This window comes from Nannobrachium achirus (assembly GCF_963921795.1).
Source record: "Nannobrachium achirus genome assembly, chromosome: 11".
Lineage (NCBI taxonomy): Eukaryota > Metazoa > Chordata > Actinopteri > Myctophiformes > Myctophidae > Nannobrachium > Nannobrachium achirus.
In genome coordinates this window covers 14,089,778-14,117,241 of record NC_137820.1, presented here as the reverse complement: position 1 = coordinate 14,117,241, position 27,464 = coordinate 14,089,778, and the positions used below count along the sequence as shown (strand labels likewise).

The window sequence follows — 27,464 nt, the reverse complement described above, 5'->3', positions numbered from 1 at the left end:
TCCGGCCGCCAAAAAGCTCCGCCGTCACGGAAGCACAGTGGTGGGGTTTCTCTCGCTCAAAACACGCTAGCACGCTGTGCGCGCCAGTGGAAGTTATGCAACCCGAGCCATTGGGTATTTCGAACGATAACCAGGGGTTACAGGTTACAGTTCGCAGACATACCCCCGCTTTCGAGCAGGGTTATTCATACCAGAGCACGTGGTTTAAAAGCAAGTCTTTTGAGAGAAGAGATCAGCTCATTGCTAAGCAAGGGTGCTATAGTGGAGCTGGACAGGACCCAATCCCGCATGGGATTTTGGAGCCGTTATTTCCTGGTGCCCAAAAAGGGGGGGGGGCTACGTCCCATCCTGGACCTAAAGGCATTAAACGTGTACCTGAAGAAGTACGTTTTCAGGATGCTAACAGTACCCACCATGTTACGGTCGGTCAGGCAAGGGGATTTCCACTGTTCAGTGGATCTGAAGGATGCTTATCAGCACGTCCAGATTTATCCCCCACACAGGAAATTCCTTCGGTTCGCCTTCGAGGGTCGCCTGTACGAGTATACAGTACTCCCTTTCGGTCTGTCACTGAGCCCGAGGGTTTTCGTGAAAGTGACCGAAGCAGCCATCGCCCCGCTGAGACGGCAGGGCGTCAGGTTGGCGACGTACATCGACGATTGGATGATTTCAGCGAGCTCCGCCCACGAAGTGGCGCGTCACACACAAGTGGTTTTGGCTCACCTGAAGGCCTTAGGTTTCATAGTCAACCACGGCAAGAGCATGCTGACTCCAGCAAGTCGTCTTACATTCATTGGGGTCCTTCTGGACTCATCCGACATGTCGGCCCGTCTCTCAGAGGAGAGGGTGGACAGGTTTCGGGAATGTCTCGACTCCTTTCAAGTGGGCCAGGAGGTCACTTACAGGAGTTGCATGGTACTGACGGGAATGATGGCTTCCGCAGTACATCTGTTGCGTTTGGGCAGGTTTCATATGAGACCTTTTCAAAGATGGATGTTATCCCTCGGGATCCCGCCCTCCTTGAAGTACAAGAAGGTTACGGTTTCCCCTTCCTGCGCGATCGCCCTGTCTCCGTGGCTGGTGGAGGGGTTCCTCACCAGCGGAGTCTCGATTGGCGAGGTGGTTTCCCACAAGTCGATCACGACAGACGCCAGTCTCAGTGGATGGGGAGCCACTTTCGAGGGGCGCACAGCGCAGGGGCTTTGGCCTCTGGAGATGAGGGGTCGTCACATCAACTATTTGGAGTTGATGGCTATACTCCTGGCGCTCAAGCATTTCGAGCCTTGGATTTTGCATTGTCACGTCCTGGTCAGGACAGACAATACGACGGCCATGTTTTATGTCAACAAACAGGGGGGCCTGTCGTCGTTGCCACTGGACCGTCTGGCTCGAGAATTGACGGTTTGGTGCTTGTCGCGCCTCAAGTCGATCAGGGCCTCACACGTCCCAGGTCTCCTCAACAGCGGAGCAGATCTCCTGTCCAGGGGAGGTCCTCGCTACGAGGATTGGTCTCTCCACCCCAGGGTGGTGAGCCAGATTTTTCGCAAGTTTGGTCAGCCAGTGGCGGACCTGTTTGCGTCAGCGGAGAATACGAAGTGTCCGTTGTTCTTCGCGGTGAAGGGCAGTCCTCCCTTGGGGTTGGACGCCTTAGCGCACACGTGGCCGAGAGGTCTACTGTACGCGTTTCCCCCCTTCGACTTAATCCGACCCACTCTGGAGAGAGTCAGGAGGTTCGGTCTGGAGATGCTCCTGGTGGCTCCCTACAAGGGCACGTGGAGATCGGCGATCGCCCCTCTCCTTTGCGAACCGGGTTGGCAGCTGCCTCAGTGCAGGGACCTGTTGAGTCAGGCCAGGGGGGAGATCTTCCACCAAGGCCTGCAGGTCCTAGACCTGTGGGTTTGGCACGTGAAAGGTTAAACCTGCTGGCAGCCGGTTTTTCTTCTGAAGTGGTTGATACCATTCAGAGTGCTAAGGCGCCCTCTACGAGGGCGTCTTATGATGGAAGGTGGAATGCCTTTGAGGACTGGTGCGAGTCGCGTGTTCCACCTGTGGTGGCTCATGTGGCGTCAGCCCAGGAAATTCTGGAATTTATGCAGAACCGCTTGAGAAGTGGTCTAGCATTTTCTACCCTTAGGGGGTATTTGGCGGCTATTAATGCCTGTCACCTGGGGGTGGCGGGCAAGGCACCTTCTAAAGTCCCGGAGGTCATCAAGTTCATGCAAGGAGTTGAACGTTTGAGGCCGGTGACTAGGTCTTTGTTCCCAGTTTGGGATCTGCAGGTGGTTCTAGGGGGCCTATGTCGGGCTCCCTTTGAGCCGCTTGTAGGGATGCCTTTGAAACTTTTGAGTTTCAAGACGGCTCTTTTGCTGGCTTTGGCCACGGCTAAAAGAGTTGGTGACCTGCAAGCTCTCTCGGTGTCTGCGGAGTGCATGCAGTTTATGAACAATGATCTCAAGGTGTTGCTCAAGCCTCATCTTAAGTTTGTTCCTAAGAACATGGTGGTTCCTAAGGAGCCTGTTGTTCTTTTGGCTTTTCATCCTCCTCCGTTTGTCTCGGCGGAGGATGAGCGGCTGAATTGCCTTTGTCCTGTCAGGGCATTGAAGGCCTACTGTGACAGGACTGCTGGTTCTAGAGCTTCTTCTCAGCTCTTTGTAGAAATGGGCAATGTTCTTGTCAGAAAGCCGGTGTCTAGACCCACTCTTTCGAGGTGGATTGTGGATGCTATTAGGCTGGCTTACTCTAGTGCGGGTGTGGAAGTGCCGGAGGCACTTAAAGCCCATAGCACTAGAGGTGTGGCTACTTCGTGGGCACTGGCAAAGGGAGTCTCCGTTCAGGAGATTTGTGTTTCGGCGAATTGGTCTTCGCCTTCTACCTTTGCAGCCTACTATCACCTGGATATCGAATCCTCTTCGCTAGCGCATTCGGTTCTGGGTGCAGTTGCCTCCTCTACGTCATAGAGGAGTCGGATCTTCCCCTCCCACAGGTGGGCATGTAGCCACCTGGGGTATTTTGGGGGGGACCCTGTGTTGTCCTTATATAGTGTGTCTTACTTATAAGGCGGACTTGTCCTTTTCATTTAGTTGAATGAGGCGGACTTCGGTCTGTCAGGGTCTCTCCTTATTTTCTCATGCCTTCACACCCAGGTCCGGTGGGCCTGGGACCTTCTGGGTGATGGGTCACGCCCGTTTGGGCTGTGCTCACCCGTATGAGGGGTGTGTGGGGGTATGAGAGTAGGTTGTGGCTTAGAGGGGAGTTTAAGAATCCCAAGTGGGAGGTCATCCTGGAATATTGACAGTAAACGGTAGGTTCCGTACGGAACCATTGTTTACTTAGATATGGAAGGATGACCTCCCACGTAATGCCCCTCTGTTTCACTGAATGTGGCAGAGAGTGGTATTAAGAGGATGTTACTTCCGCCTCCGGGGGCTTATATAGCCTGGAGGCGGGTCACTCCGGTTTGAGTGACAGGCCCTTCCTACCTACGTTAGTACGGGAGCTGAAGTAGTTTCTCTGAATGATCGCCAGGGGGCGTCATTACCCAAGTGGGAGGTCATCCTTCCATATCTAAGTAAACAATGGTTCCGTACGGAACCTACCGTTCTTGGTAATGCATGATGCATGTTTCTAACAAAGAACTCTGCATACACTTGACTTGGCCCTCTGAGTCCATGGCACATGATTGGTGACCACACAATACAACTCTGAAAGTTCCAGTTTCTTTCACAGGGGTTCAGAGATGACTATTTACATGTATAATTAATATGTCTATAAACAAATAGCTTAATTCACTATACAGGGACTTTAACTCACTTCCACCAAAGCACCAACCCACAAAAAACAGCCCCACAGGGAGATACATTAAGTTATCAGCAGGAAACATCACTGCTCATTCCTATCTGCTTCGATGAAAGATCCTTTGAGGGATCTAAAGAGGCGTGGTTAGATTAACTACCACAGGGAAGATAATATAAGACTATAAGACTTTTACCCACTTACATAGCTGGGAAGACAACACAACCATGGAATAGTGCACGTCTACAGTCTGCAACACAGTCACTTCCCACCAGTGAGTGAGCTTTGTAACACTCAAAAAGGTTTTTTAAATGATATGATATATTATTAAATTCTCTGAGGTCAGGTGCTGTACAGAGCACACCACATGCATCTATGCTCAGTTTTAAACGTGTCTCTCATGAGGTAAAAGTCACAGTTCTCACCAGAGTAGTGGTGAGAACTGAGCATTGGTTCCCAAACCTAAAATTGAGTTTCCTACATTTTGTTTTTAATTATTATTATTTCAAAACAATAAAAAAAAAAACATTGCCCAAAATGTTCATGAATAAAATAACATATATATTTTTTTCTGAGTAATTTAAATAATAAATAAAAGAAAAATCTAAAAAACTCCATAAATTAGAAAACAAATGTTTAATAAGTAGTGAAAATAGCCGATCTACAAGCTCACGACATGTTGTGAGCTTGTAGATCTGCTGTTTTCACTAGTTCGGTCACGAGCAAACATCTAATTTTGGGTCACAAGCTAAAAAGTTTGGTAACCACCACTGCTGTTAGAACATATAACTATATTATATAAATATAAATGTACCTATTTTAGGCATGTTTAAAAAGATTGCAGATCTACAAGCTCACAATAGGTCACACTGCGACACGTTGTGAGCTTGTACTATACGGCTATTTTTGCAGCGTGGCACTGTTGTACGACAAAGTACAAAAAAATGCTTAAGTGCTTAAAAGTTGTGTTCTGGAAAAGTTCGGATGGATTTTTCCTAACCTTCCTTTAATTTCCCTTTCACTGTGACCCATCCAGGATGGCTGTTTAAACAAGGATGGAGATGTCAGCTTGCATTAGCGTCCAGACAGGCAGACTCTGCACCCACAGGACTCCGCCAATGCTGGGAAATCACTCATTAAATTTGCAGCGATTCTGCAGCGCTCTCTCTGTGTGCTTATGGGAAGCAGGGCAGTGTTGCATATCTTCACTACACTGTGGTTCATATTTCTGAATGACCACAGAGATGACAAAGGATGCCCGTAAGGTTTGGAGAAGATTTACATGAAGGCCACGATGGACAGAGGTATAGAAAACACTTAAACTCTAGTCTAGAGCAGGGATGTCAAACTGAATGCGGGCCGCATTGGATGAAAGGTGACTTGGTGAGGGCTGCATCCAATTGTGGACGTGCATGCGTGTTTGTTTGCTTACAGAGCTGTAACTGGCTTTGTCTCAGTCACTGCTACAGTATAACTACAATATATGACTTTAGTTTGTTGTTTATTATTAAGAAGAATAAGTACTGGGCCTGGGCCACAGGGTAGTGGTCCAGGCACCTAGGCTGGTAATTCAGACCAGCCTTGCAGCGTCGCAGGTTCGAGTCCCGATCCTGACGACCTTTGCTGCGTGTCACCCCCCCATCTCTCTCCCCATTTCCTGTCAGCCTACTATATATATCTATCAATAAAGGCACAAAAAAAAAAGCTCAAAAAAATATCTTTAAAAAAAAAAAGAAGAAGAAAAAAAAAAGAAGAATAAGTACTGGAAGTACAGTTATAGGCTACAATACATTTGGTATGAGTGGTGGAAAAATATGCAATTTTTTGTTTAAGAAGCCCCAATAATCCATTTGAAAATAAAATCATTACATTTCAAATAGCCATAACTACAAATTTGCAAATGGCTACACAACCTTTGAAACTTGAAACTCATGTCTTGGGCCGCAAATGGCCCGCGGGCCTTCAAAGTGTCCATAGAATATTTACAATATTCATTCAGAAAAGAAAGAGGGGAAAAAAAGAAGAAAAAAAGAGACCCATGCAAGTTCTTGCAATGTACCTCCCATATTATTCTTACATAACTGACAATAGAAACGCAGTTCTTATCATTAAAACTGAAAATAACAAACTTATTCTAAGAAAAAGGAATAATAATAACAGTAATAATAAACATCAGAATAACTAATCCAAAAAGGATGTTCTTGTAAAACACATACTGTAAGTGTTTCTCCTGTTTCTGTAAATATATATATATTTTTTCTTATTTTCTTTTTAATTGTGATATAACACTAGGTGCTATGCTATACTTTGTAAATGCATTTGTAGTGGCTGCCATCATTTGAATAATATTCACCTTGGGCATCCAACCTTTTGCCTTTAGATTGCTTTTTTGTTTGAAATTGTTGCCATTCAACATGGGCCTCGGTCAGATAGCTAAAACATTGACGTCAATACGACACACAGCTTGTACATCTGCCGTAAATAACTAACAGTTGTTCTTCTCATTTCGAGTGCCCTTCCCCCCTGTCCGTCTATCTTTTGTCTCTGAACGCCCAAGCCTTCCATCGGAGCCCGGCTGGCCTGCCCCCTCTCTCCTGCCTCAAAGCCAGTCGCAGATGAAAAATGTATGACTGTTTGCCGCCTTGAAAACCCTTCAGATTCCATTTGAAGTGCATGGTTCCTCTGATGCTGCCCCCACCGACGGCAACTGTGCCTGCAGTCTACACTCAACCAGCACTTTGCTCCACAGTGGGAGTGCAAATCAGGGAGATGGGGGGAAGGAGGGGCGGGTCATGGATTTTTGGACTGTTTTTCCACTAATCATGGATGGATTTTTTCTGCTTGTGTACAATGATCAGAAATTGATTAGACATCCTCCACTGACTGTAAAACCAAAATTAAGACCTTCCCTCGGCAACGCTCACACAGAAAAAAAGAAAGAAAGACAGAAAGAACGAGCCATTGCGAGATGGAGAGAGGGGGGAGGGAGAGAGAGAGAGAGAGAGAGAGAGAGAGAGAGAGAGATGTGTTTGCATCGTTCAGCTGTATTTCTCCACACAGTTGAACTGAATAATTGTACATTTTATTATTGATGGGGTCTCATTTTGAGCAAGAGATCAAAAGCCAGATGCACATAAGCACAGCGTCTTTCTGACATTCCAAAATGACTTCCCAGATGGAGACAGGCAGGTCACTTACTGGATCCGCTTTCATTTCAGCAGTGGTGATAAAATATCAGGATTGCTTTCCTCTGCCAACACATTCAGTGTGCTCACTCAGAGTTAAAGCAGCAGCACATTAGCACTCACTTTGTAAAACATGCATTTTACCTCAATTACAACCACTTCGCTCCCATGGAAGGAATTCATCACATCAAATACCAATCATTGTAAAAGTGCTTTCATTGTCACATTGCCAAATAGCCTGCCAACAACACTCGTAATGCCAAAAGAGTAGATGTGCTAAATCATAAATAGAAATATTGAACTAGAATAAACATATTTATCAGTATAAAATTACTTAATATAAAAAAATATTACAATGTGCTATGACAATGTGCTGTTACTAAATTCTGAAAATATTACAGAATACTTATTAAAACATTATCAAAGATGGACAAGGTTAATGGACTTAAGAGAGAAACCACACTGAAATGAATGATCATGTGTTACATCTCCAGCAACTTGGAAAGAAATTTCGGATTTTTATCTTCCAAACAAAAATGACATAATATAGAAAATGTGAAACTACCCTAGTCTAATTGATACTTTATTGAGACGGGAGAAAGAGGAGGAGTCAGGAAGGTGTAGTAGTGAGGTTCTTACAGAATGTTTTGGCATCTGGTTCCAGATGGTTAATGGATACATTGTTGGTAGTGTAATTAGTGGTCAATAGAAGGGACTCCCTGTCAAGATCATCTCACTGTGTGTAAATATTTTCTTATTTGTTTTTGTATTTAATAATAATAACTGTATAACTGTATACTGTGTATACATACTGTGTAGACGGACAGACAGACAAACAGACAGATCCTTATTTTTTTTTATTTTGCATGAATCTGTTTTCGTTCTGTTGTTTTTTAGTCACTCAGTAAAATTGAGTGGCTTAGCAACAGAGAAGTCTAAACAGAAAAACCTTTCCAATCATTATCATTTGATGTGATAAATTCATAGCACGAGAGAGAAAAGTGGTTGTAATTTAGAATAAATTTGAATGATGCCGCTGCATTAACTCCAGATGAGCACACTGAACGTGGGGGCAGAGGTATGTAATCCTGGCACTTTATCACCGCTTGGTACAGAGACCCAGCATGCAGGGCCCACAGATAGACTAAATGCAGTGTTGTTTTTGACAGCACATTTTGATTTAGTTTTAGTCATAGTCTTTTGAATAAAATGTAATTTAGTTTTAGTGATAATTTAGTCACCTGAAAAGTATTAGTTTTAGTCTGATTTTAGGCGACTAAATCTACAGTTGATTTAGTCGACTAAAATGTATTTTGGCAGGCCTTGATGGCATCGTAATGACTGATTTTACACTTGGTTGTGTGCTGAAAATAGCAGATCTGTGAGCTTGTAGATCGGCTATTTTCAGCACGCAACACCTGAGAGCAACCAAACATAAAATTACTCTCTTCTCCACTACTCCCTCCCTAACGTTTTAGTCTAGTTTTTATTTTGTTGATGAAATTGTCAATATATTTAGTCTTAGTTTTAGTCACCACAGCTTAGTTTTTAATTTGTTTTTATTTAGTTTTCGTCAGTGAAAAAAAAGGGCTAGTCCCAGTTGGGCGGTGTCCCAGTTGGGCGAACAGACTGTAAAGCAAGCGATCTTCATCCCATTCATGCGTTTATCGTGCGCTTGCCCAGGCCTTACGTCGCGCGCGCGGCCCTGGCCCGCTCTTCGCGGGCACTCGCGTCTGCGGGGCTCGGGCGCGAGGAGCAGGACCAAGGTCCCCTGTCCTTCGCGCCGCTTCCAATGTTGTGGACAATAATTACAGACTGTTTGCCCAACTGGGACACCGCCCAACTGGGATTTTCCCAAAAAAAAACACAGTCGACAAACATTTTTCGTCATAGTTTTAGTCGACGGAATCAACACTGACTAAATGAGATGCTACTCAGAGCTGATGGTGGAGTAAAGGAAGGACGGTGTTTACTCACACTATGGCAAATGGCTGAGGAAGCTCTCCATCACTCAGATGGGGGAGGTTGACAGCACCGTGCAGGGTGATGACAGCACTCTCTGTTCCAGGGCTGGATACATGAAAGTCATCAAGCAAGGCCTCTCCTTCCCTTGCATCCTCAATAACCTGGTGCAGTATACGCACAGGTGCATGTGCGCACACGCACACACACACACACACAGAGAGAGAGAGAGAGCATATGGTAAATCATCTGAGGTATTTTGATGTTCACACATTTTCTTGGGAGGCTTTCAAAGGGTGCAAGTACAAAGAAGGACAAACAAACAAGAAGCCAAGGTCACAGATGAGACGAATGCTGAGGTGTGAATGAAAAACACCTGGTACACTGATTATCATTCATAACCCTGTCCCCCACTGTGAAATAAGGAACTGATCAAGAGTGAGGTATAATAGGCTTCATAGAAATAAAATGGAAACAATTTTGTAGGCTACATTGCACCAATAGAAACTCTAAAGCCCTTACAAATCTTCTAGAGGTTTCACAAGTTTAATTCCACAAAAACATAGTGTCCAGCCCCAATTGATGCATGCACTCTCGCCAAACAAATCTCTTTAACGTCTAGGCACGTGAAAACATGATGGCCAAATGATCAAATATAAGAAAGAGGCAAAAATGTTACACCTCGCAACACATTTTGTGGAACAGAGTCAAACTGAATTGAACTCCTTCAATTCCAAGTACATGTCAGGGTGGGGGGTCCCAAGTTCAAATATGATTATTTTCGGGGGGGTCGCAGGCTCGCAGCCTGAAAAGGTTGAGAACCGCTAATAGCACTGTAGATTACACACACACACACACACACACACACACACACACACACACACACACACACACACACACACACACACACACACACACACACACACACACACACACACACACACACACACACACACACACACACACACACACAGTATTGTCATACAATATATACACAAAATATACAATATAATCTAAATTGTGTATTTAATTTAATTCAATTATTATTTAGAATGTTCAATAAAATATCTGAGTAATGTTGAATGGCAGTCAGGATGGTTCATGGATACATACATTGTTGATACTGTAATTAGCGTTAAATAGAAGGGACTTCCTGTCAAGATCACATCATAAGGTGTATAAATAATGTTTCTTATTTCTTATTTTTGAGCGGTGGTCACACCGTCTCCATAGCGTGGCCGTGTGTGTAGGTATGTATGTTTGTATGTATGTGGGTGGGTGGGTCTGTCTGTATGTAGCCTCAAGCCTGTGGTGTAGTACCTTTTATGACCACACATGTTAAGGGAGGGGCGCTGTTTTCAGGCCAGGCCAGGCACACACACACACGCACACACACACACACACACAGGGGGGGGGGGGGGGGGGGGATGGGCGGGGGGGAGATAAACCACCGCTCAGTTCACACGGGTGTGATTTTTTTTAATATACTAGTCCTTAACCGGACGGGTTGACAAACATTCGGTCGATTAGTTACCGGTCCTTACCCGTGTGCAGCCTTGCCCATTTAAGCCTAACCCGTATTTTTTTGTCTGGTTGGCCGAAATGTCATGTGAAGCTTGGGGATTATCGGTCAATTAATATAGTTTAGATAACTTTACCGTATAATCTTGTTATTTTTGTATGAACTACAGAGCCATTTTATTCTTGTTTTTGACAACAGGGAACTGTAAAGAAGTTCTTAGAGCTGAATTCCCCACTTCGCATTGCCTTTGTGTATGAAACATGCAATAGAAATAAAATGAACATAGTAGGCTACAAATAATTGGCTTTGGCACATGGAACAGTGACAACCAACACACTGTATGGACATATGCACAGGACCACACATTAATAAATACCAATTATACACTCAGACAGCAGACTCAACTAGACAGCACTCTTTTTTTCTCCCACTATACAGAGCTAAACTCCAATGCATCAAGTCACAGTTCCTAAGCAACAGGTGAGTCTCAGCACACAATATTGTGCATGCGACGGCTTTTCACAGCAGGGTTTCAAAGCATCCTCCAAAACGTCAATTTAAAACCACCTCATATACAGCGACCTTGAGCCACTCTGCATTGTTCAAAGCCTGAGGGGGCAATGTCAGGCTTTTCAGTGGAATAATCATTTCAAGACAATGAAAAGGCATCCATCTTCAAACCAAGGTCCTCTCCGGCGGCTCATATGAAGCAACATTCCCATGCATAATGGGTGGTTTCCAAGCATAAATGAATATGATGATAAAGCAAACTCTTTTCAGACCCCTTGTCAGCCATTTCAGCTTGTGGAGAGACTTCTTCCCCACAAGCTGAAACAATTAAATTAAATTAGAAACTAAAAGACCAAACATTTATGTTCAGGTCAAATCCTGCCTTGCAAAAATCATAACTATCTTAGGGCTGTTTTGGCTGGACTCTTGATTAGCCCAATTTGACAGAGGATGCTGCCTAAAAACGAAGTAATTGTAAATGACACAATAACATCTGCATTAACTGTCTGTCTTTAAAACAAATTAAAAAGAAAAGGGTTACAGCTCATACACCTTCAATATTTTGCAGGATTTGGGGAATTGATCAAATCTATTTTCTGAAGCAAATTCACTTGCCTAGTAGTCCAGTCATTTTAGGGTTAGACCTAGAACAAATTGCAATAGTAGCAAACTCAACTGATTTTGTATCCTCATTATGTCCTTAGTGAGGGAAAAAAAGTCCCAAGGAATCCCACCGGGGCAAAGTTTTGAAAACGACCTATCTACCTTCACTTACTATAGACCAATTATTTGTTTACAAACATTGAGACTGAATGCACAGCTGACTGTATCATGTAATCAATTCCCAACAGATCCCCAAACCTGTTGTTTTGGGGAGCACTGGTTATTCAACCTCCTCTTGTGTGCTAGTGAGGTGCTCCCATGGGAGCGCCCTTATCGAGACATATACTTCATTGCGCAACGGTATTCCGTGTCAAGAGTAGCTGATATACAAACTCACATCGCGTCACCAATGCAACCCTTCTGAGCTTGGAGGTCTGCGGCTCTGCGCGCGACACCGTCGCAGGACGGAGCATAATTAGGCTTCATGGACTGCAGCTGGGCGAGCAGTAGACGCTCTGGTGATCCAGTGGATCGGGTGGGTGATCAAGAGGAGCGCTCCCTCTGTTCTGATGACGGTGAATAGAGGTGGGGTTTGAAGGACAACTGTTTTGAATCGCTATTATTGTTTACAATCAACAGAAACTAAGGATTATATATTTCAAGAGTGAGAATTTACAGTAAAAATCCTAAGCATTCTTCCTCCACACTGGGAGAAAAACGGCATCTGAAAGTTTGATGGAATGCATTTTTAAACACGAGTGCCATCCATTGCATCCTATGAACGGTGGGGTTCATTTGGTGCCGACCGGCGTGCGCATACTGGTTTATATCAATGTGACGTGGACCATTAAGGCATCTATACACTACAATATAAAGGAAAAAATGACTGAAAAAAATCTGCTTTAAGTGGGATGTGAGGGGTCAAACTAGGGGTTTTTAATTATTCTGAATCCATTGCAAGCATTTGTTTTGCACGAAAAACATTCCTTGGGCCAGAAATGGCCACTCAAAACGTCAATTTTCATCAATTTTCAGTTTTTGGGGTCCGTTTTTAGCCCAAGGAATGTTTTTCATGCAAAACAAATGCTTGCAATGGATTCAGAATAATTAAAAACCCCTAGTTTGACCCCTCATATCCCACTTAAAGCAGATCTTTTTTCAGTCATTTTTTCCTTTATATTGTAGTGTATAGTAAGTGAAGGTAGATAGGTCGTTTTCAAAACTTTGCCCCGGTGGGATTCCTTGGGACTTTTTTTCCCTCACTAAGGACATATTGAGGATACAAAATCAGTTGAGTTTGCTACTATTGCAATTTGTTCTAGGTTTGGACAAATTTTGGCCTAAAATGACTGGACTATAGGCCCTAGACAATGTTCAAAGGCAAACAAACCAATCAAAACATGGTAGACTCACATGTTTTGCACAACTGCATTTGCAAAGTTCAGAGTCAAGGTAAAAGGTTAAGAACTATGCAACATCCTACTCAATATATTAGAGATAAAAAAGAGAAAAATAGCAAACAAAGGTAAAAGGTTAGAACTATTGATACAAATACATCTTACACAATATATTAGAGGTAAAGAAATATTACTGTATACAATAAACAAGCATCACGCTGTATATTTCCACCAGATATGAGATCACATAATGCGGTCAATTTCGGATATATCTGCTTCCCCTCAGTGCAGTACCACGTTCTGTTACCGTTTAGATGACTGGCAGAGAAATGCTATGACAACCATTCTGTCAGACTACATACGATAAGCCTACAAATGTTTTTTTTTTCTATGGATGTGGTATTGAGGGAAAAAAAAGCTCTATGCTGCTGAAAATGGACAAGAACTCGCCGTCAGCTGGGTCTCACAGGATTCCAGACTGGTCAATAATTCAGTGCTGGCCGAGACATTTCATACAGTAAGCAGACAAAGACTGTGGACTGGGAAGAGAAACACACACACACACACACACACACACACACACACACACACACACACACACACACACACACACACACACACACACACACACACACACACACACACACACACACACACACACACACACACACACACACACACGCGCACACACACACACACACACACACACACACACACAGAGAGAGAGAGAGAGAAGGGAATGAGAGGAGTGTGGAGGCTTACTTCAGTTTGCTTGCATCTGACCCAGAGCAATAACATGTCAACTGGATTTGTGAGATTCAACCTGTCAATCACCTACACATCCAATATAAGTGAACGGTCAGTGTGTGGAGTGAGGGAAAACAACCTCTGCATTTTCTGGAACCAGTGTTTCATACAAGATACCCAGTAGATCAGGGGTCTTCAACAGGGGGTCCGGGACCCCCTAGGGGGTCCTCCAAATCTTTGTGTGATGGAAACTTTTTTTCTCCTTTTTTATATTGCACTTGAACCCTAGTGTCCATATTCTGAGAACTTTAGCCACAAATAGCAGATCTACAAGCTCACAACGCCTCGTAGATCAGCTATTTTCAGCAAAGAGGTTTGGTGTAGAGGGGGAAAAGAGCAGTTTAAGTACCGAGTGAAAGGTCAAGTTAATTAAGTATTGATGGTTCAAGTGGTTACATATAACACAAATTGACATGAATCCAAAATACACTAGATGATTGTGCTGTCAAACGATGAAACTATACGGAATCTAGGAAAAGGTTGTGGGGGTCCCTGCTTCATCTCTCTCTCAACTAAGGGGTCCTTGGCCTGAAAACGTTGAAGACCCCTGCAGTGGATCATACTACATACTGTATATATACAACACAAAGCAAAGATACAGACAGCAGGAATTATTAATAAGGGAGCAATAGCGCAATGTCTGCAGACACAGAGCAGATGCAAATCACTGCAGACAAAATTTGCATTCCAAATGAGTGATGATGTGCATTATTAAAGACAACCAGTGACATGTGTACACCTGACAATGCTGTGACAAATGATGGTGAACATTTGAGGCCGCACTGTGTATGACAAGCTCCGCAGAGGTCTAAAATACATCATCATTATGACTAACGAACCCACATGTGAGCAGAGATAAGATAAGAATTGAACCTTTTCTTTTTTTTATTCAATAGGTGAAAACCCATTCAACATGTTATGTGTTTATTTGTGAAACGGGAAAAATACATTTCCACATTGACAATAAAATGTTCCATAAGACACAAGTTTGAACAAGCATCTTACTTTACAATATAATGTATTACCGTTGTCTAATAAACAACAGTTTTGGTAGGATCGCATGGTGTTTCATGTGAATTCATTCATGAATTTCATTCCCCTAGGATAGGCCTATATTATTTTGTTTATATGCAGTTATTTGTGTACATTTCCTCTAGCAAATCTGTTGTTGTATTTCAACAGCCTGTTACTTACAGAATATATCTTATATTATCCTTGCATAATATAATGAAATGAATACAAAAGAGAAAAAAAACATAATTCACAAATATAGGATATCAAGTAAATGTTGTACCAATGTTAGAACAAAGCGCCGTTTCTGCATATGCTCAGAAAAAAAGCTTTGTCTTTCAACTACAGCAAGCAGCCGAAGGCCTGTAACTTGTGAGCATTTCTCTTGCTATATGAAAGAAGGAGTCTCACAGCGCCATGTAGCTCAAATCTCTAGAGAAGGAAAACTCCCAGCGGGCATGAGGGGAACCCTTTGTCTGGCATTACTCAGGGTACAGTTTGAAAAATAATGGCTCTCCATAGAGTTTCCCTTAGCTATTGTACATATAAAGTGCCACTCCAAATGCCCTTATTATAATGAATAGAATGACATTCAATCAAGGTATTTTCATTACCTCCTGGAATAAATCGAATACGACACCCCAAGAAGTCACATAGCAAGCAGATTTATATTATGATATGATTTTAGAGATTAGTAATTGAGCTAACATTTGCCTTGGTGGTTGGAAATTATTATCTTTTTGTTTACATCAGAAAAGGTGTTTGTTTCTGGCTTTCCTGTGTTCGTGGGGCTCAGTTGAATGATTGCAGGTGAAATCAATAGCCGGGGGGACAGGACATGCACTGCCATATCAAACATCTAAAATCTCACATTACTGGGTGTATTATTATAACTAGAAGCAAGCGTCTAGTCGGCGACCTGGCCAACTCGGAACAATGTAAATAGGGAATGAATGCCCCGCCCTTTAATGCAAACCCCATTATACCTGTTGTCATAGGACCCGTTTTGACCATCTGTTTGCCTGTGTCCATTTATGCCCATATATGGAGATATCTGTTATCTGTTGTCATAGGACCCGTTTTGACCATCTGTTTGCCTGTGTCCATTTATGCCCATATATGGAGATATCTGTTATCTGTCTGTCTGTCAGCGTCCATTTTATGTCCATATATGGAGATCACTGCAGATATAGTTCTGGGTCCATTTTATGCCCATATATGCCCATATATGGAGATATCTGTCTATTTGTGTCCATTTCACGCCCATATATGGAGATCTCTGAATCTGTCTGTCTGTGTCCCTTTATGCCCGTATATGGAGATCTTTGTGATTCTGCGTAGATTTTATGCACATATATGCCATTTGCGTCCATTTTATGCCCATTTATGGAGATCTCTGTATCCGTCTGTCTGTGTGTCTGTCTGTGTCCCTTTATGCCCGTATATGGAGATCTTTGTGATTCTGCGTAAATTTTATGCCCATATATGCCATTTGCGTCCATATAGTTCTGGGTCCATTTTATGCCCATATATGCCCATATATGGAGATATCTGTCTATTTGCGTCCATTTCACGCCCATATATGGAGATCTCTGAATCTGTCTGTCTGTGTCCCTTTATCCATTTTATGCCCATATATGGGGGCATTCATTTTATGCCCATATATGGAGAACGCGCGTGCCCGTGGGTTGAACGATTCTCATATGGGGGCATTCATTTTATGCCCATATATGGAGAACGCGCGTGCCCGTGGGACGAACGGTTCTCGAGATACGCGGATTACCTACATACATACACACTCACAGAGATTTTTTGTTGACTCATGTGGCGTACGTGATGTCAGAGCCTTTTATGAAGTGATGTCACAATGAGTCAGAGCTTTCGCCGATTTCCTCAGAAACAGCCAACAATCAACCCCGCATAAGGAGATTCCGAACGTTTCGCGCCGGTTTGGGAAAACCGCGCATATAGATAGATGACATGGAACAGAGGATAATTATGCAAAACAGGCCAAAATGTTTCTCATTTTGAGTTAATTTTAGATGGCCAACAAAATAATTGCGTCTGCCATCACAATTAGCAATGATAACAACACCTCTGAATTGACTGCGCCTTCAGGGGTCTGTCAAGCAAACGTTCCCTGAAGTGTCACTATCCTTCATCCCACCGCCCACCCCCATCCCCACGACACTCTCTGGGACCTGTACATGCAAATGACAGTCTGTTGCAGCACTAATGAAGGGCTGGGGCACATGAAAGAGGGCTGTTATGAGACTGAACTCAACAAGGAATGAGGAGGATTTGTTTTTATGAATCATGGTGAAGTTGCTACTGTTGAAAGTGGGAACAGTGGGTGAATGATGAGTTGAAGTGCATATCAGGCAGCTTGTGAATGGCCTTTGAGCACCTCACTTTAAAGATAGGGCAACAGATAAGGGACAACTTTAGAATATGTACATATAAAGTCCACATCTAGACAAAAATATCAGCTGCTTTTTTTTTTCATTATACCATATGAAAATTTATTAAATAATAAAGGATCTCCAAAGCAGCTGTCTGGTCAGTGTCACAAGTGGAGGAATTTGCTAGTTGTACATACTGTATTGACTGTATTTGACTGTACTTGTATAATATTGGCAGATAAATGTACATTGTAAATGTCTCACATTCAAAACAGCTATATATCTGCAATGCTTTGGAAGCTCCTCTACTGTTAACAGTGCACATACACTAAATGTACTACTAAATACTGATGATTTAAGTATCCTTGTATTTATATATACAGACCTTGGCTGAGTACAGACATCAAAAAATGTTATTTACAAGATGAATGTTGGGGCAGGGCGTATTTAGCTGCTCATTGTGTCAAACACCAATTTCCAAAATGTACAGTATATGATATGATACAGTATGTATCATTTCTCAGAATGCCAAATTATTATATTATTATATATATTATATATTATTTTTTACATTATTTGAATTTACAGTGTTTAAAATAATCTGTCAAACAAATATTATTCCTTCTGGTCCATAATGATGACTTATCCAGGAAGCATGACTCACTGTCTGTCATCTGAGGAATCAGCACCATGATGTCATTGCGACAGAAGCTGAATATCAATGCCACACATCCCATCAGGGGACCCATACGGTAAAAATACCGTAAAATAATACTGGGCCAGATGTTTTCAGAGGAAGTGTAAATTATACTTTATACCAGGGGTGGGCAACCATGGCTCTAAGACCGACTGGTCTTGACAGGCTTTTTGGTCGATTAACACAGCAGTAACACACTCGGTGGTGAAATTAATGCGACCACTGCAGCCTCCTTGTGTGTGTGCTATGTTCTCACCAAACACAAGGAGTCATTTTGGGATGGCGAGATATTCAAGGAGGCGTTGCTTTCAGCTGGCGGGGGATTTATTTGGCCATTTTAAGAACAGGACTGAAAACAATGGATGTCATAACAGCCTTCAGTTGACTATGAGAACAGTGACATGTTGCTATGAGGGGGATTTCGGAGGAAGTGGAGGTACAGCTGGAAAAGGATATCAAAAACGATGTTTATCCCACCAGTTGGATGAGTTAACAGACATTACTGATGTTGCCTATACAGTATGTGCAAGAGCCATTTCTCCATCATTCTGTTGTAATAAAGAGGATGGTTGGTACCATCTATTAACTTGAGCCGAATCACATTCTGTTCCTGCAAATCTGCAGACGTTTCTCTGCTCCTACAGATTTTGCCCTAAAATCACGCAAATCGGTACACAGCATGTCTACACTAATCTCATCAAAATGGATCTGTCCCATATAGCGCCACCATCAGGCAGATTTTTTCAAACTCATTTTTGGACACTGCTCCTACACATTTTGGCCTAAAATCACGCTGTGACCTGACGGTCGCTTATCTCCCGATTAGGGAGTCTTACTGGTAATAAAGAGGATGGTTGGTACCATCTATTAACTTGAGCCGAATCACATTCTGTTCCTGCAAATCTGCAGACGTTTCTGCCTCACTAGAAACGTGTTACAATTTACTGACAGTGGCTTATGTCTGGAGTGTGTGAGTGAGAGAGAGCCATACGTGACTACTGTAGTACTCCGCTCACTACGGCAAACCGAGAATAGACTATACCCCATTGCTTGGAGTGCCGATAGCTCTATGATTGGCTAGTCCATTGCTAGGCCAACCAATGCTTTAACTTCATCACTCACTCAGCCTTGCAGTGGCTGGCCTCGGAGTCACATAACTTGGTCATTTTATAAACAATAAAAGGTTTATTCCTCTGTTAGACAACTTACTATTGTGATCGTTTACCTACATTTAATTTACGGCTCCTAGCAGTACATTGGAGGCCTTTAAGAGTGCTGTTAAGAGCGAAGCCTTTTGCTAATGGAGTGTGGTGTGAGTGATCTTAGCAGGGGATCGACTGGGTGGCGGAGAACAGCACACACTAAATGAAATTCACCAGTAACTTCACTGAGCGATGTCATGGTCCTTTGTACTGAAGTGACTTTTACAAATGATCAAGCTGCTGACCATTTCCCTGCCTTCAAAGAAACCCACTGAGATTCTTTTGTCCTGAAGGACATTGGATTGATTGGTCTCAAGGTGGTCCTTTGGCATGGGGTTTCTTTTAAGTCAAAACTAAACAATATTACGGAAAGAGCAACATTAAAAGTTATTATAAACCTCCTCTATTTGCAAACGTTTATAGCATAGATCACGTGTGACGTCCACGGTGGGTAATAAACGCGACAGCATTATCTGTCTGGCTTTCAATCGCAATACATGTTATTTGCATAAATACTGTCGTATTTCTTTATCCTTCGTGCATGATAATTTGTTTGTTTCTAGGTGGAGTAACATGGACATGGTTATCTCTCCTTTGAAGACAACAGTTAAGTATCACGTTGGTCCCGGGAGGGGTGGGTGGGTGGGTGGGTGGGTTTGCTTATTTTTCTCTCTTGATTTTTTGTTGTGTTAGTTTTAAGTTGTGTTGTATGTATATGTATCTGGTTTTTGTTTCGTTATTTTTTATTCCTGATGCACCCATGCATACTATATTATGCTGCTGCTGTAATTATGGTGAATAAAAACAACAACAAAATATCACACCACAACAGCAGCATTTTATGACTGCAGGTCAAATTCCTTTAGTTGACCAGAGACCTCATAGAAACCAATATCTGTAAAGACATAAAGCTGTCTATATGCTGCACTGTACAATAAGGTTTGTTATGAGCAGGCAATAGATCCGATTACGTTTATCCCATGTGGAACCGATGCGATTCTTAATGTTGATCCAATTTGGCAAGTAAGCAGCAGCCCCGGATTTCAGCCCCTAGAACAAATTCAGTTGGTGAAAAAGAAAGACTAGAGTGGGTAAAAATGTATATAGTGTATATGTACGTGCGTGTGTGTGTGTGTGTGTGTGTATAATGTCTATAAATGATGTATTATTTGTCACGTTACCCACTTTCAACCTGGCGTCCCTATTTTGGGAAAATTGTCCAAAAATAGCAGAAACATTGCAGAGCACAGTAGTGGAATATAACATAGGCCTGGGCTACAGGGGTTAAATATATCAAGAGGAATTCCTTGTTGGTTTACCTTATTAATACAGCATATAGAAACAACCTTCAGGAGGAAGGAAAGATTCACTAGTGCTCCACCTATTTGGCCAGTAAGATAAATGAATGTTCACGCTGTACAGAGACGATATTAGAAATCCAATGTAGTGCCTGTTATAGGTAAGTTTTCTCTTTAAAATATATAAATTATATCGTTTATAAAGCTTGGCTAGATAGGAAGTCATAAGAATGAATTGTCAATGCCCCTGGTGGATGAATTTGTTAATGCTCTATACCAGGGGTTCTCAAACCTTTTTAGGCTGTGACCCCCAAAATAAACATATTTGAATTAGGGACCCCCACCCTGACAAGCACTTGGAATTGTAGGTATTACATTCAATGTGACTCGGTTCCACAGATAAATATTGTGAAAATAGCCGATCTACATGCTCACAACGCCTCGCAACGCGAGGCGTTGTGAGCATGTAGATCTGCTATTTTCACAATGTTCGCCTCTTGCTTACTTAATATTTGACCAGTCCTGTCGAATATTCGACTATTCGAATACTTTGAGGTAGAATAATTCGAATACTAAAAATCACTATTCGTGACTGCCCTAATGTAGCAAGGGAAATATCTTCATCAGCCAAGACACTACAAATAAACACAATTCTTCCTTTTTCTACCTTTCCGTCTAGAAGTATATCCCCTATACACTGTTGATGAGCAAGGAGCTTTCACTCTCATTTCTGCAGAGACGTGTGAAAACCAAGAGTCTCTGAACACACAGAGGAGATGTCTGCGGGCTTCAAACGATGAATACATTATTCATCAGAAATCGAATGGATACAACGTTGAATAACTGAGAGACAAAATATGATGGTCTCATTAAAGACAACGCCAACTCATATGATCTTAAATTAGCTTTGAAAAAACAGCTAACAAATATGTTTACTCATAAAAAGAAAACACACTGGCATAGCTTTAATCCAATATTAATTGCAACATTTATGCTTTCTAACACTGTGGTGGCTAGGGGAGCCAGCAGTCTGCAGGCGAGATTGGCAATCAGCCAATCTCCTCATATGCTGTATAAGTAATAAGTCCTCTAAAGCCAGACATAGGCTGAAACTCTGCTTAGGATGGGGCATGAAAATAGAGTAGATGTAAATATGTGTAGACATTAATAGAGGTCTAAAGACGAATGTATCTGAATGAAATGTTTCTAAATTTGGAGACAGTCAACAGAGACAGAATTACCCGCACAACACTACAATCCAATCTGCATTCTTTGCCCCCCCCCCCCCATTAGTTCTTTTGGGACAATTTAGCAAATCTCTCATTTTGATTGCAATTATGTTAGGCATGCTGGGGCTACATTTGCTATCATAATTAAAAACACAGGCGAGATAAATGCAAATGTCCTAACCAAGTTAGACAGTAGAGACAACATATACAGGGAAATCCATATTCATAGCCAGGCTTCTGGAATGACTCCCTGTGTGTATATGAATATTTTTCAGTGCAAATGGTTGAAGATGTTATCCATTGCTTTAGAGTAGAATAATATCCATATTCTTGTTCTGATTTAAAAAGCATGATTGGTTGTATGTTCTCTTCCATACATAAAAGTAAAATCCTTGTTGAGCTATAACACAATAAAAGTCATTCCTGTAAGCAATATCAGAATTGCATGAAGGGAATATAAATAAAGGGGTATGAAAACACATCAATATGAATAAACCCTGAATTGTATAGTAGCCTTTCATTTTTAAATGTATAAATATTCACTTGTGTATCCTAACAGGCTAGCACATGAGATCAGATAAGCAAACACAATCCGTTCAATTTATGCTGGTACACACAGACCACACAAACGTACTGCATACGCTCTCTCTCTCACACACACACACACACACACACACACACACACACACACACACACACACAAACTGCATACGCTCTCACACACACACACACACACACACACACACACACACACACACACACACACACACACACACACACACACACACACACACACACACACACACACACACACACACACACACACACACACACACACACACACACACACACACACACACACACACACACACGCTCTCTCACACGCTCTCACACGAAAAATAAATACCAAAATATGTCCAAGCTTTGTTTAGTTTCACAGAATGATTGTGCACTTTGTCTTGATATATAGCAGGATTGGCTCAATGTGCTAAGTGGATATGCTGGAAAGGATTAGTGTAGTAAAAATGTTAGAGAGTACTCCCAAATGTTGTTTTAAACCACACCGTTACTTGAACATTTGGGAAATGTTGACATTTTCACCTATAATGGTATGGCCAAATTATAGGGACTCCGGGTTGGAAAGTAGTTCAATTGAATATGACCCAGATACTCTCACTATTTTTCTTTGTGTCATTTACCTAAAAGAACAGAAATATATATTTAGCTGATGTTTTAACAATACATTTAAAATAGAAATAGAAAATCTTTCCTCCTGCAAAGAGCTGTTGTTCAGTAGGTGTTCTCCAGAAAGAATGGCTAGGATGTCTCTATAAACAACTCTATTTTACAGCAGCTCTGAAGCGAGCCCGTCTCCCCCTGCTATAAATTCAGAGTGCTCGTCAGGCAGCACCAGCGTGAGCGTGACAGGCTGAGAGCTGTACAGTGGCATGTCTGTTGCGAGGTGATCATCACCGCTTTAATAACCATCAGGAAGATTTGTACATGTCACTGGCTCCTTAGCTGTAACATCTCACTCGCAGTACTCATAACTGGGGGGAAATAAATAAATCTTTCATACTCGGCAGCCTATAAGAATAACAGGGCTAAATCACAACAACACAAATGACCTGCATGAATTAAATTGAATTTTTCTTTTTCCACCGGTGGCCATTTTGAAAATCCAATCAACCTTTCATGTCAAAAGAGCCATTTCAAATCTGATCCACCACTGCATTGGATGACACAAGTGAACGTAAAACCACTTACAGGCAGCAGCCGTTCGCAACTGGTAAAAAAATGAACCTAGCCCAACCCTAACCTCCCCTGCCCCTTCTTTGTATATACTGTTTGTTTGGACTTACTGTTTTCTTTTTTGTTTTTCTTTACATATCTACTGCATAGTACTGTGTTCTATTTGTCTGTCATTCAATGTTATATGAGATACTTCAATGATTTCCAGTGGAAATAAGCTTAGTCTTTTCATGGATCTCCTTTTAGTAGACCTTGTACCAGTGAACTGTACCGTCATGAAACTGTACCTTTTCCTATGCAAACTTCTAATAAAGTCTTCAATCAATCAATCAATGAAAGAGCTTTGGAACACCATTTCAAAGAACATGGAATCTCGTCATTGAGTCAACTATGTTTTTAATCCTATTTAACAACATTAGCCTTGGTGTCCCCATTTTGGGCATGTTATTGTAGCAGAAAGAAAAAAAAAGATTACCATATCTACAGCTCAATGCATTGTATCACAAGGTATTGAGCACATGTAGATTGGCAATTTTCGCTATTTCTGCTAACCGCTATTGTATTATACGTCAAAGTAAATTTATATACGGTATGGCTTAAGTGGTTAACGTCAATCACATTTTCTAGTAAAGTTGTCAAAAGCTGTCTTACATACTGTAATCCAGCATTACTTAGTGTGCCATATGTCTGCATGTAAAATACAATTTCAACTTAGATAAACATAAATCAAAACTGTCCATTAATCAATGGTGGAGTGCCGTATACTATCCAGTAAGATGAATGCAAACATACATAAATGGACTGAATTATTCTACCAATTTACCATACAGTAGGCCTGTCCACAGTGAGGCTCCATTACAGGTGTCGACTGAGATAAGTGGTTCTGTCAGCTGAATGTACATGTTTTCCAGCTCGAACATGCACAAATCCAATTATGTTGTAAATGAGTGTTACAAGGCTCATTGATTATGACAGAGGCAGCATGGTAGACGATGGCAAGGAAAGATTACTACTGTAATTACACCCATTAGACCAGAAGGCCTACATGTGGGGTGATTTAATGTTGAGGTAACAACATGTACAGTAACTTCAACATACATTAATAACACAAATTAAAATAGCCTGTTGAAAGTTCTCAGTTTTTAACTGAAAATGAGTGGGGATGGGAAAACATGGAAGAATTTGACCCATGATGATTGTTGAAAATATTATCAAGAATCAAAACTGTTAACATAAGATTTGGAAATTATTTTTGAAGCATGACTCTTGTTTGAGCACAGATTTCTTGTTTATGGTTTCAATGCAAGTAGTAACGAATAACTGGAAATATGGTAAACCTTATAAAAATGGTATGGGATATGGGATATGGGGTATGGAATTGTACTGCATGTGCAAAATATTAAGGACCACATTGCATATCCTCGTAAACCAGGCTCCCCCTTGCCTTCTAGCTAAAACAGATTATGTTTCTTCAAGCACGTAGAATAGATGAGGATTTACTCACTTTATTGTATGGAAATGGCTCTGGAGTTTCGGTGAGAGCGAACTCAAGAGGAAAATGGTTGCCTGTGGCTGTGGTCTGGGTGTACTGGTCTGGAGTTGAGGACACGTTGCTCTCTGGACTGGATGGAAGGCTCACACCGGAGCGCTCCATCTCAATGTCAACAGCAGGAAGCTAAAGACAGGAGAAGAGTAAGCAACAGTTCATAACTCCAAAATGATGCACTCATCGAACATTTACAGAACTGCCTCTCCATGATATAAAGGTAAAACCCACCTAATAAATAGAACTGAGTTGTGAGCTTGTTTGTAGATTTGCTATGGTTGTTGAGTGACAGCGTGTGTACAACAAAGTACAGTAAAATCAAGCCTTACATTTCGGTCTGCTAGCTGTAGTAAATCTAAACAAGACATCGTTGAGCTCGAAATTATTCAACCCCCTCTGAAAATTAGGTTTATTAGTGAAGCCTCTGCTCCTTTAACTTAGAACTTGTGAACTATGCTCAAAACCATACTTTTTGGAACATTCAGTGCCTTTGCAATTGTTTTATATCATTTTCCTTTTTTGTACAGAGCAATAATCTCTTCTCTGAACTTTTCTGACCATTCCTTAGACTTAACCATGTTTCTAACTGCTCTAATCACAGTCAACAAGCCTCTAGTCAGGCCAGGTGGCACATCTGATACTGATACTTAGTAGTTCAACCCCCAAATGACTTTTTTTCTATTGATTACTCATGCCATGCAAAAAAAAAATATTTGTCGATGTATTTGTAAGATGTAAATTTAATCATTTTGAGCACAACGGTAGGTAGCTGTCCAGACTATATGGACTGTGGCAACAAAGCCTGGTTCTACGAACAGCTTCTTTAGGAACTCAATCTTGGCCTAAACGTTTGAAGAGAATCATTTTTATTGGACCTTTGTATCACATTATAAGCAACGCATACTACTGTACCTGCTCTAATTGTGTTTGAGGTGGGGGTTGTGTGGATGAGAGAGCACTCGTCTTAGTGTTCCTTGGAGTGGAGACATCTGACCCCAAACTCATCAGTGCAGGCACTTGGAGAGTTGTAGGTCCGGGTGAGGCCTCTCCCTCAGCAGTTGCTTTATGGACACTTCCCAGGAGCGGAGACATGCGAGTAGAATAGCGAGTGTTCCTACAGAAGGGTCTGGCCTCATGGAAGGACACAGTGTACGCCAGCCGACCACAGTGCATGGACAGGTAGTCGTTGTGCACTCGCAGCAGGGCCATGATGCCACTATACTGGTACAGCTCTTCATCCTGACCAACAAACAAGTTGATACGCGGCGTGTTGGTACGCGGGTAGATGGCAAAGAATCCCTCGCCAGCTTTGGTGCCGTGCCCTCTGTCTGACTCTCTCACACGCAAAGCCTCAACCCTTAGACGAACATCATGGTCTTGGTCATTCTTACAAAAACCTGTCAATGAGAGAAGCGGAGGAAAACATGGTCAGACTAAATCACACCACCATCAGACTAAATCAAAGCACCATTACAAACCAGAGAGCCAGATTTAAAGCTACAAAGCATACTGAAACTAATTTTAATGAATAAACCATCATTTTAACCAAGTACAAATAAATCTCTATATCTTCTTGGAAGAGCAGTAGAGGTTCAAATCCCAGGTAGGACTATGAAATTTACAGATTGCATTTTATTACAGTTTCAGTTTAGGCATTTAGCTTTTAATCCAAAGCGATTTACAATAAGCAGGTAATACATCAATATAATAAGCAAGATAATACGTCAGTACATCAACAACCAGGCCTGAAATTTCGTCATTTTAGGGGCAAGGCCACTTGGCCTTTGGTGTCGTCCATTTTTTTAGGGCAAAAAGGCCAAATGCCAGGACTGGAAGGCCATCAAATAAAACAAGATTTTAGTCCATGCATTGAAAGAATTTGTTGAATTTAATGGTAATGGATGATAACCTAATCTGCAGTGAAATAGATAAATGATGGTCATCTGATCTATGCTCAGCTCAGCCCTCCACCAATCAAAGATTGATTGATTTCAGAATCTCATCTCATCTCACTATCTTAGTCAGACACATGTGTCTGTCTGTCCATTCGTATTTCTGCTAACTCTGTGTCCAGCAATTGTTCAATTGTCTAAAAAACATACTACAAAAATCAGTAATGCTTCTGCCTTGCTGACCATCTATTTTTCAACCTTCAGATGTGTCTCTACTCTCTATTTCTCAATAATCACAAAATGTTTAATAATTTTCCCCAAATATTGGCCTGTAGGTGGTGTAGGGCTAGGCCTACAGGTTAGGAGGCTACCTGGGGCCCCACACACCCAGGGCCGTGTTTTGCTGTAGGCAAGTTCTTCTTTTCTTTCTTCTTTAAAAAAATAAAAATAAAATAGAGATAGAGATGTTTTTGGACGGTTTGGATGGTTTTGGACTCAACCAGGCAACACTCCATTTTCTGTGAAATATACACTATACTACCTACACTACACTCCCTTTTCTGTGGAACATACCACGGTTTCTCGACCACTGTGCCACGGACCTTTAAAACCTTTTTAATACCTACTGCATCAAAAGTATCAACTGGTAAATATATA

General features: G+C 41.8%; 1 protein-coding gene across 1 annotated transcript in view; it reads right to left on the bottom strand.

Moving 5' to 3' along the window:
• Positions 1–27,464, bottom strand: part of ccdc33 (coiled-coil domain containing 33) — a gene marked incomplete at both ends in the record, with an annotated part of 95,061 nt that overhangs the window by 66,627 nt on the left and 970 nt on the right. The window contains 3 exon segments of the mRNA XM_080736875.1: positions 8,955–9,103; positions 24,874–25,044; positions 25,828–26,312. Coding sequence (XP_080593001.1) covers positions 8,955–9,103; positions 24,874–25,044; positions 25,828–26,312 — 805 coding nt within the window.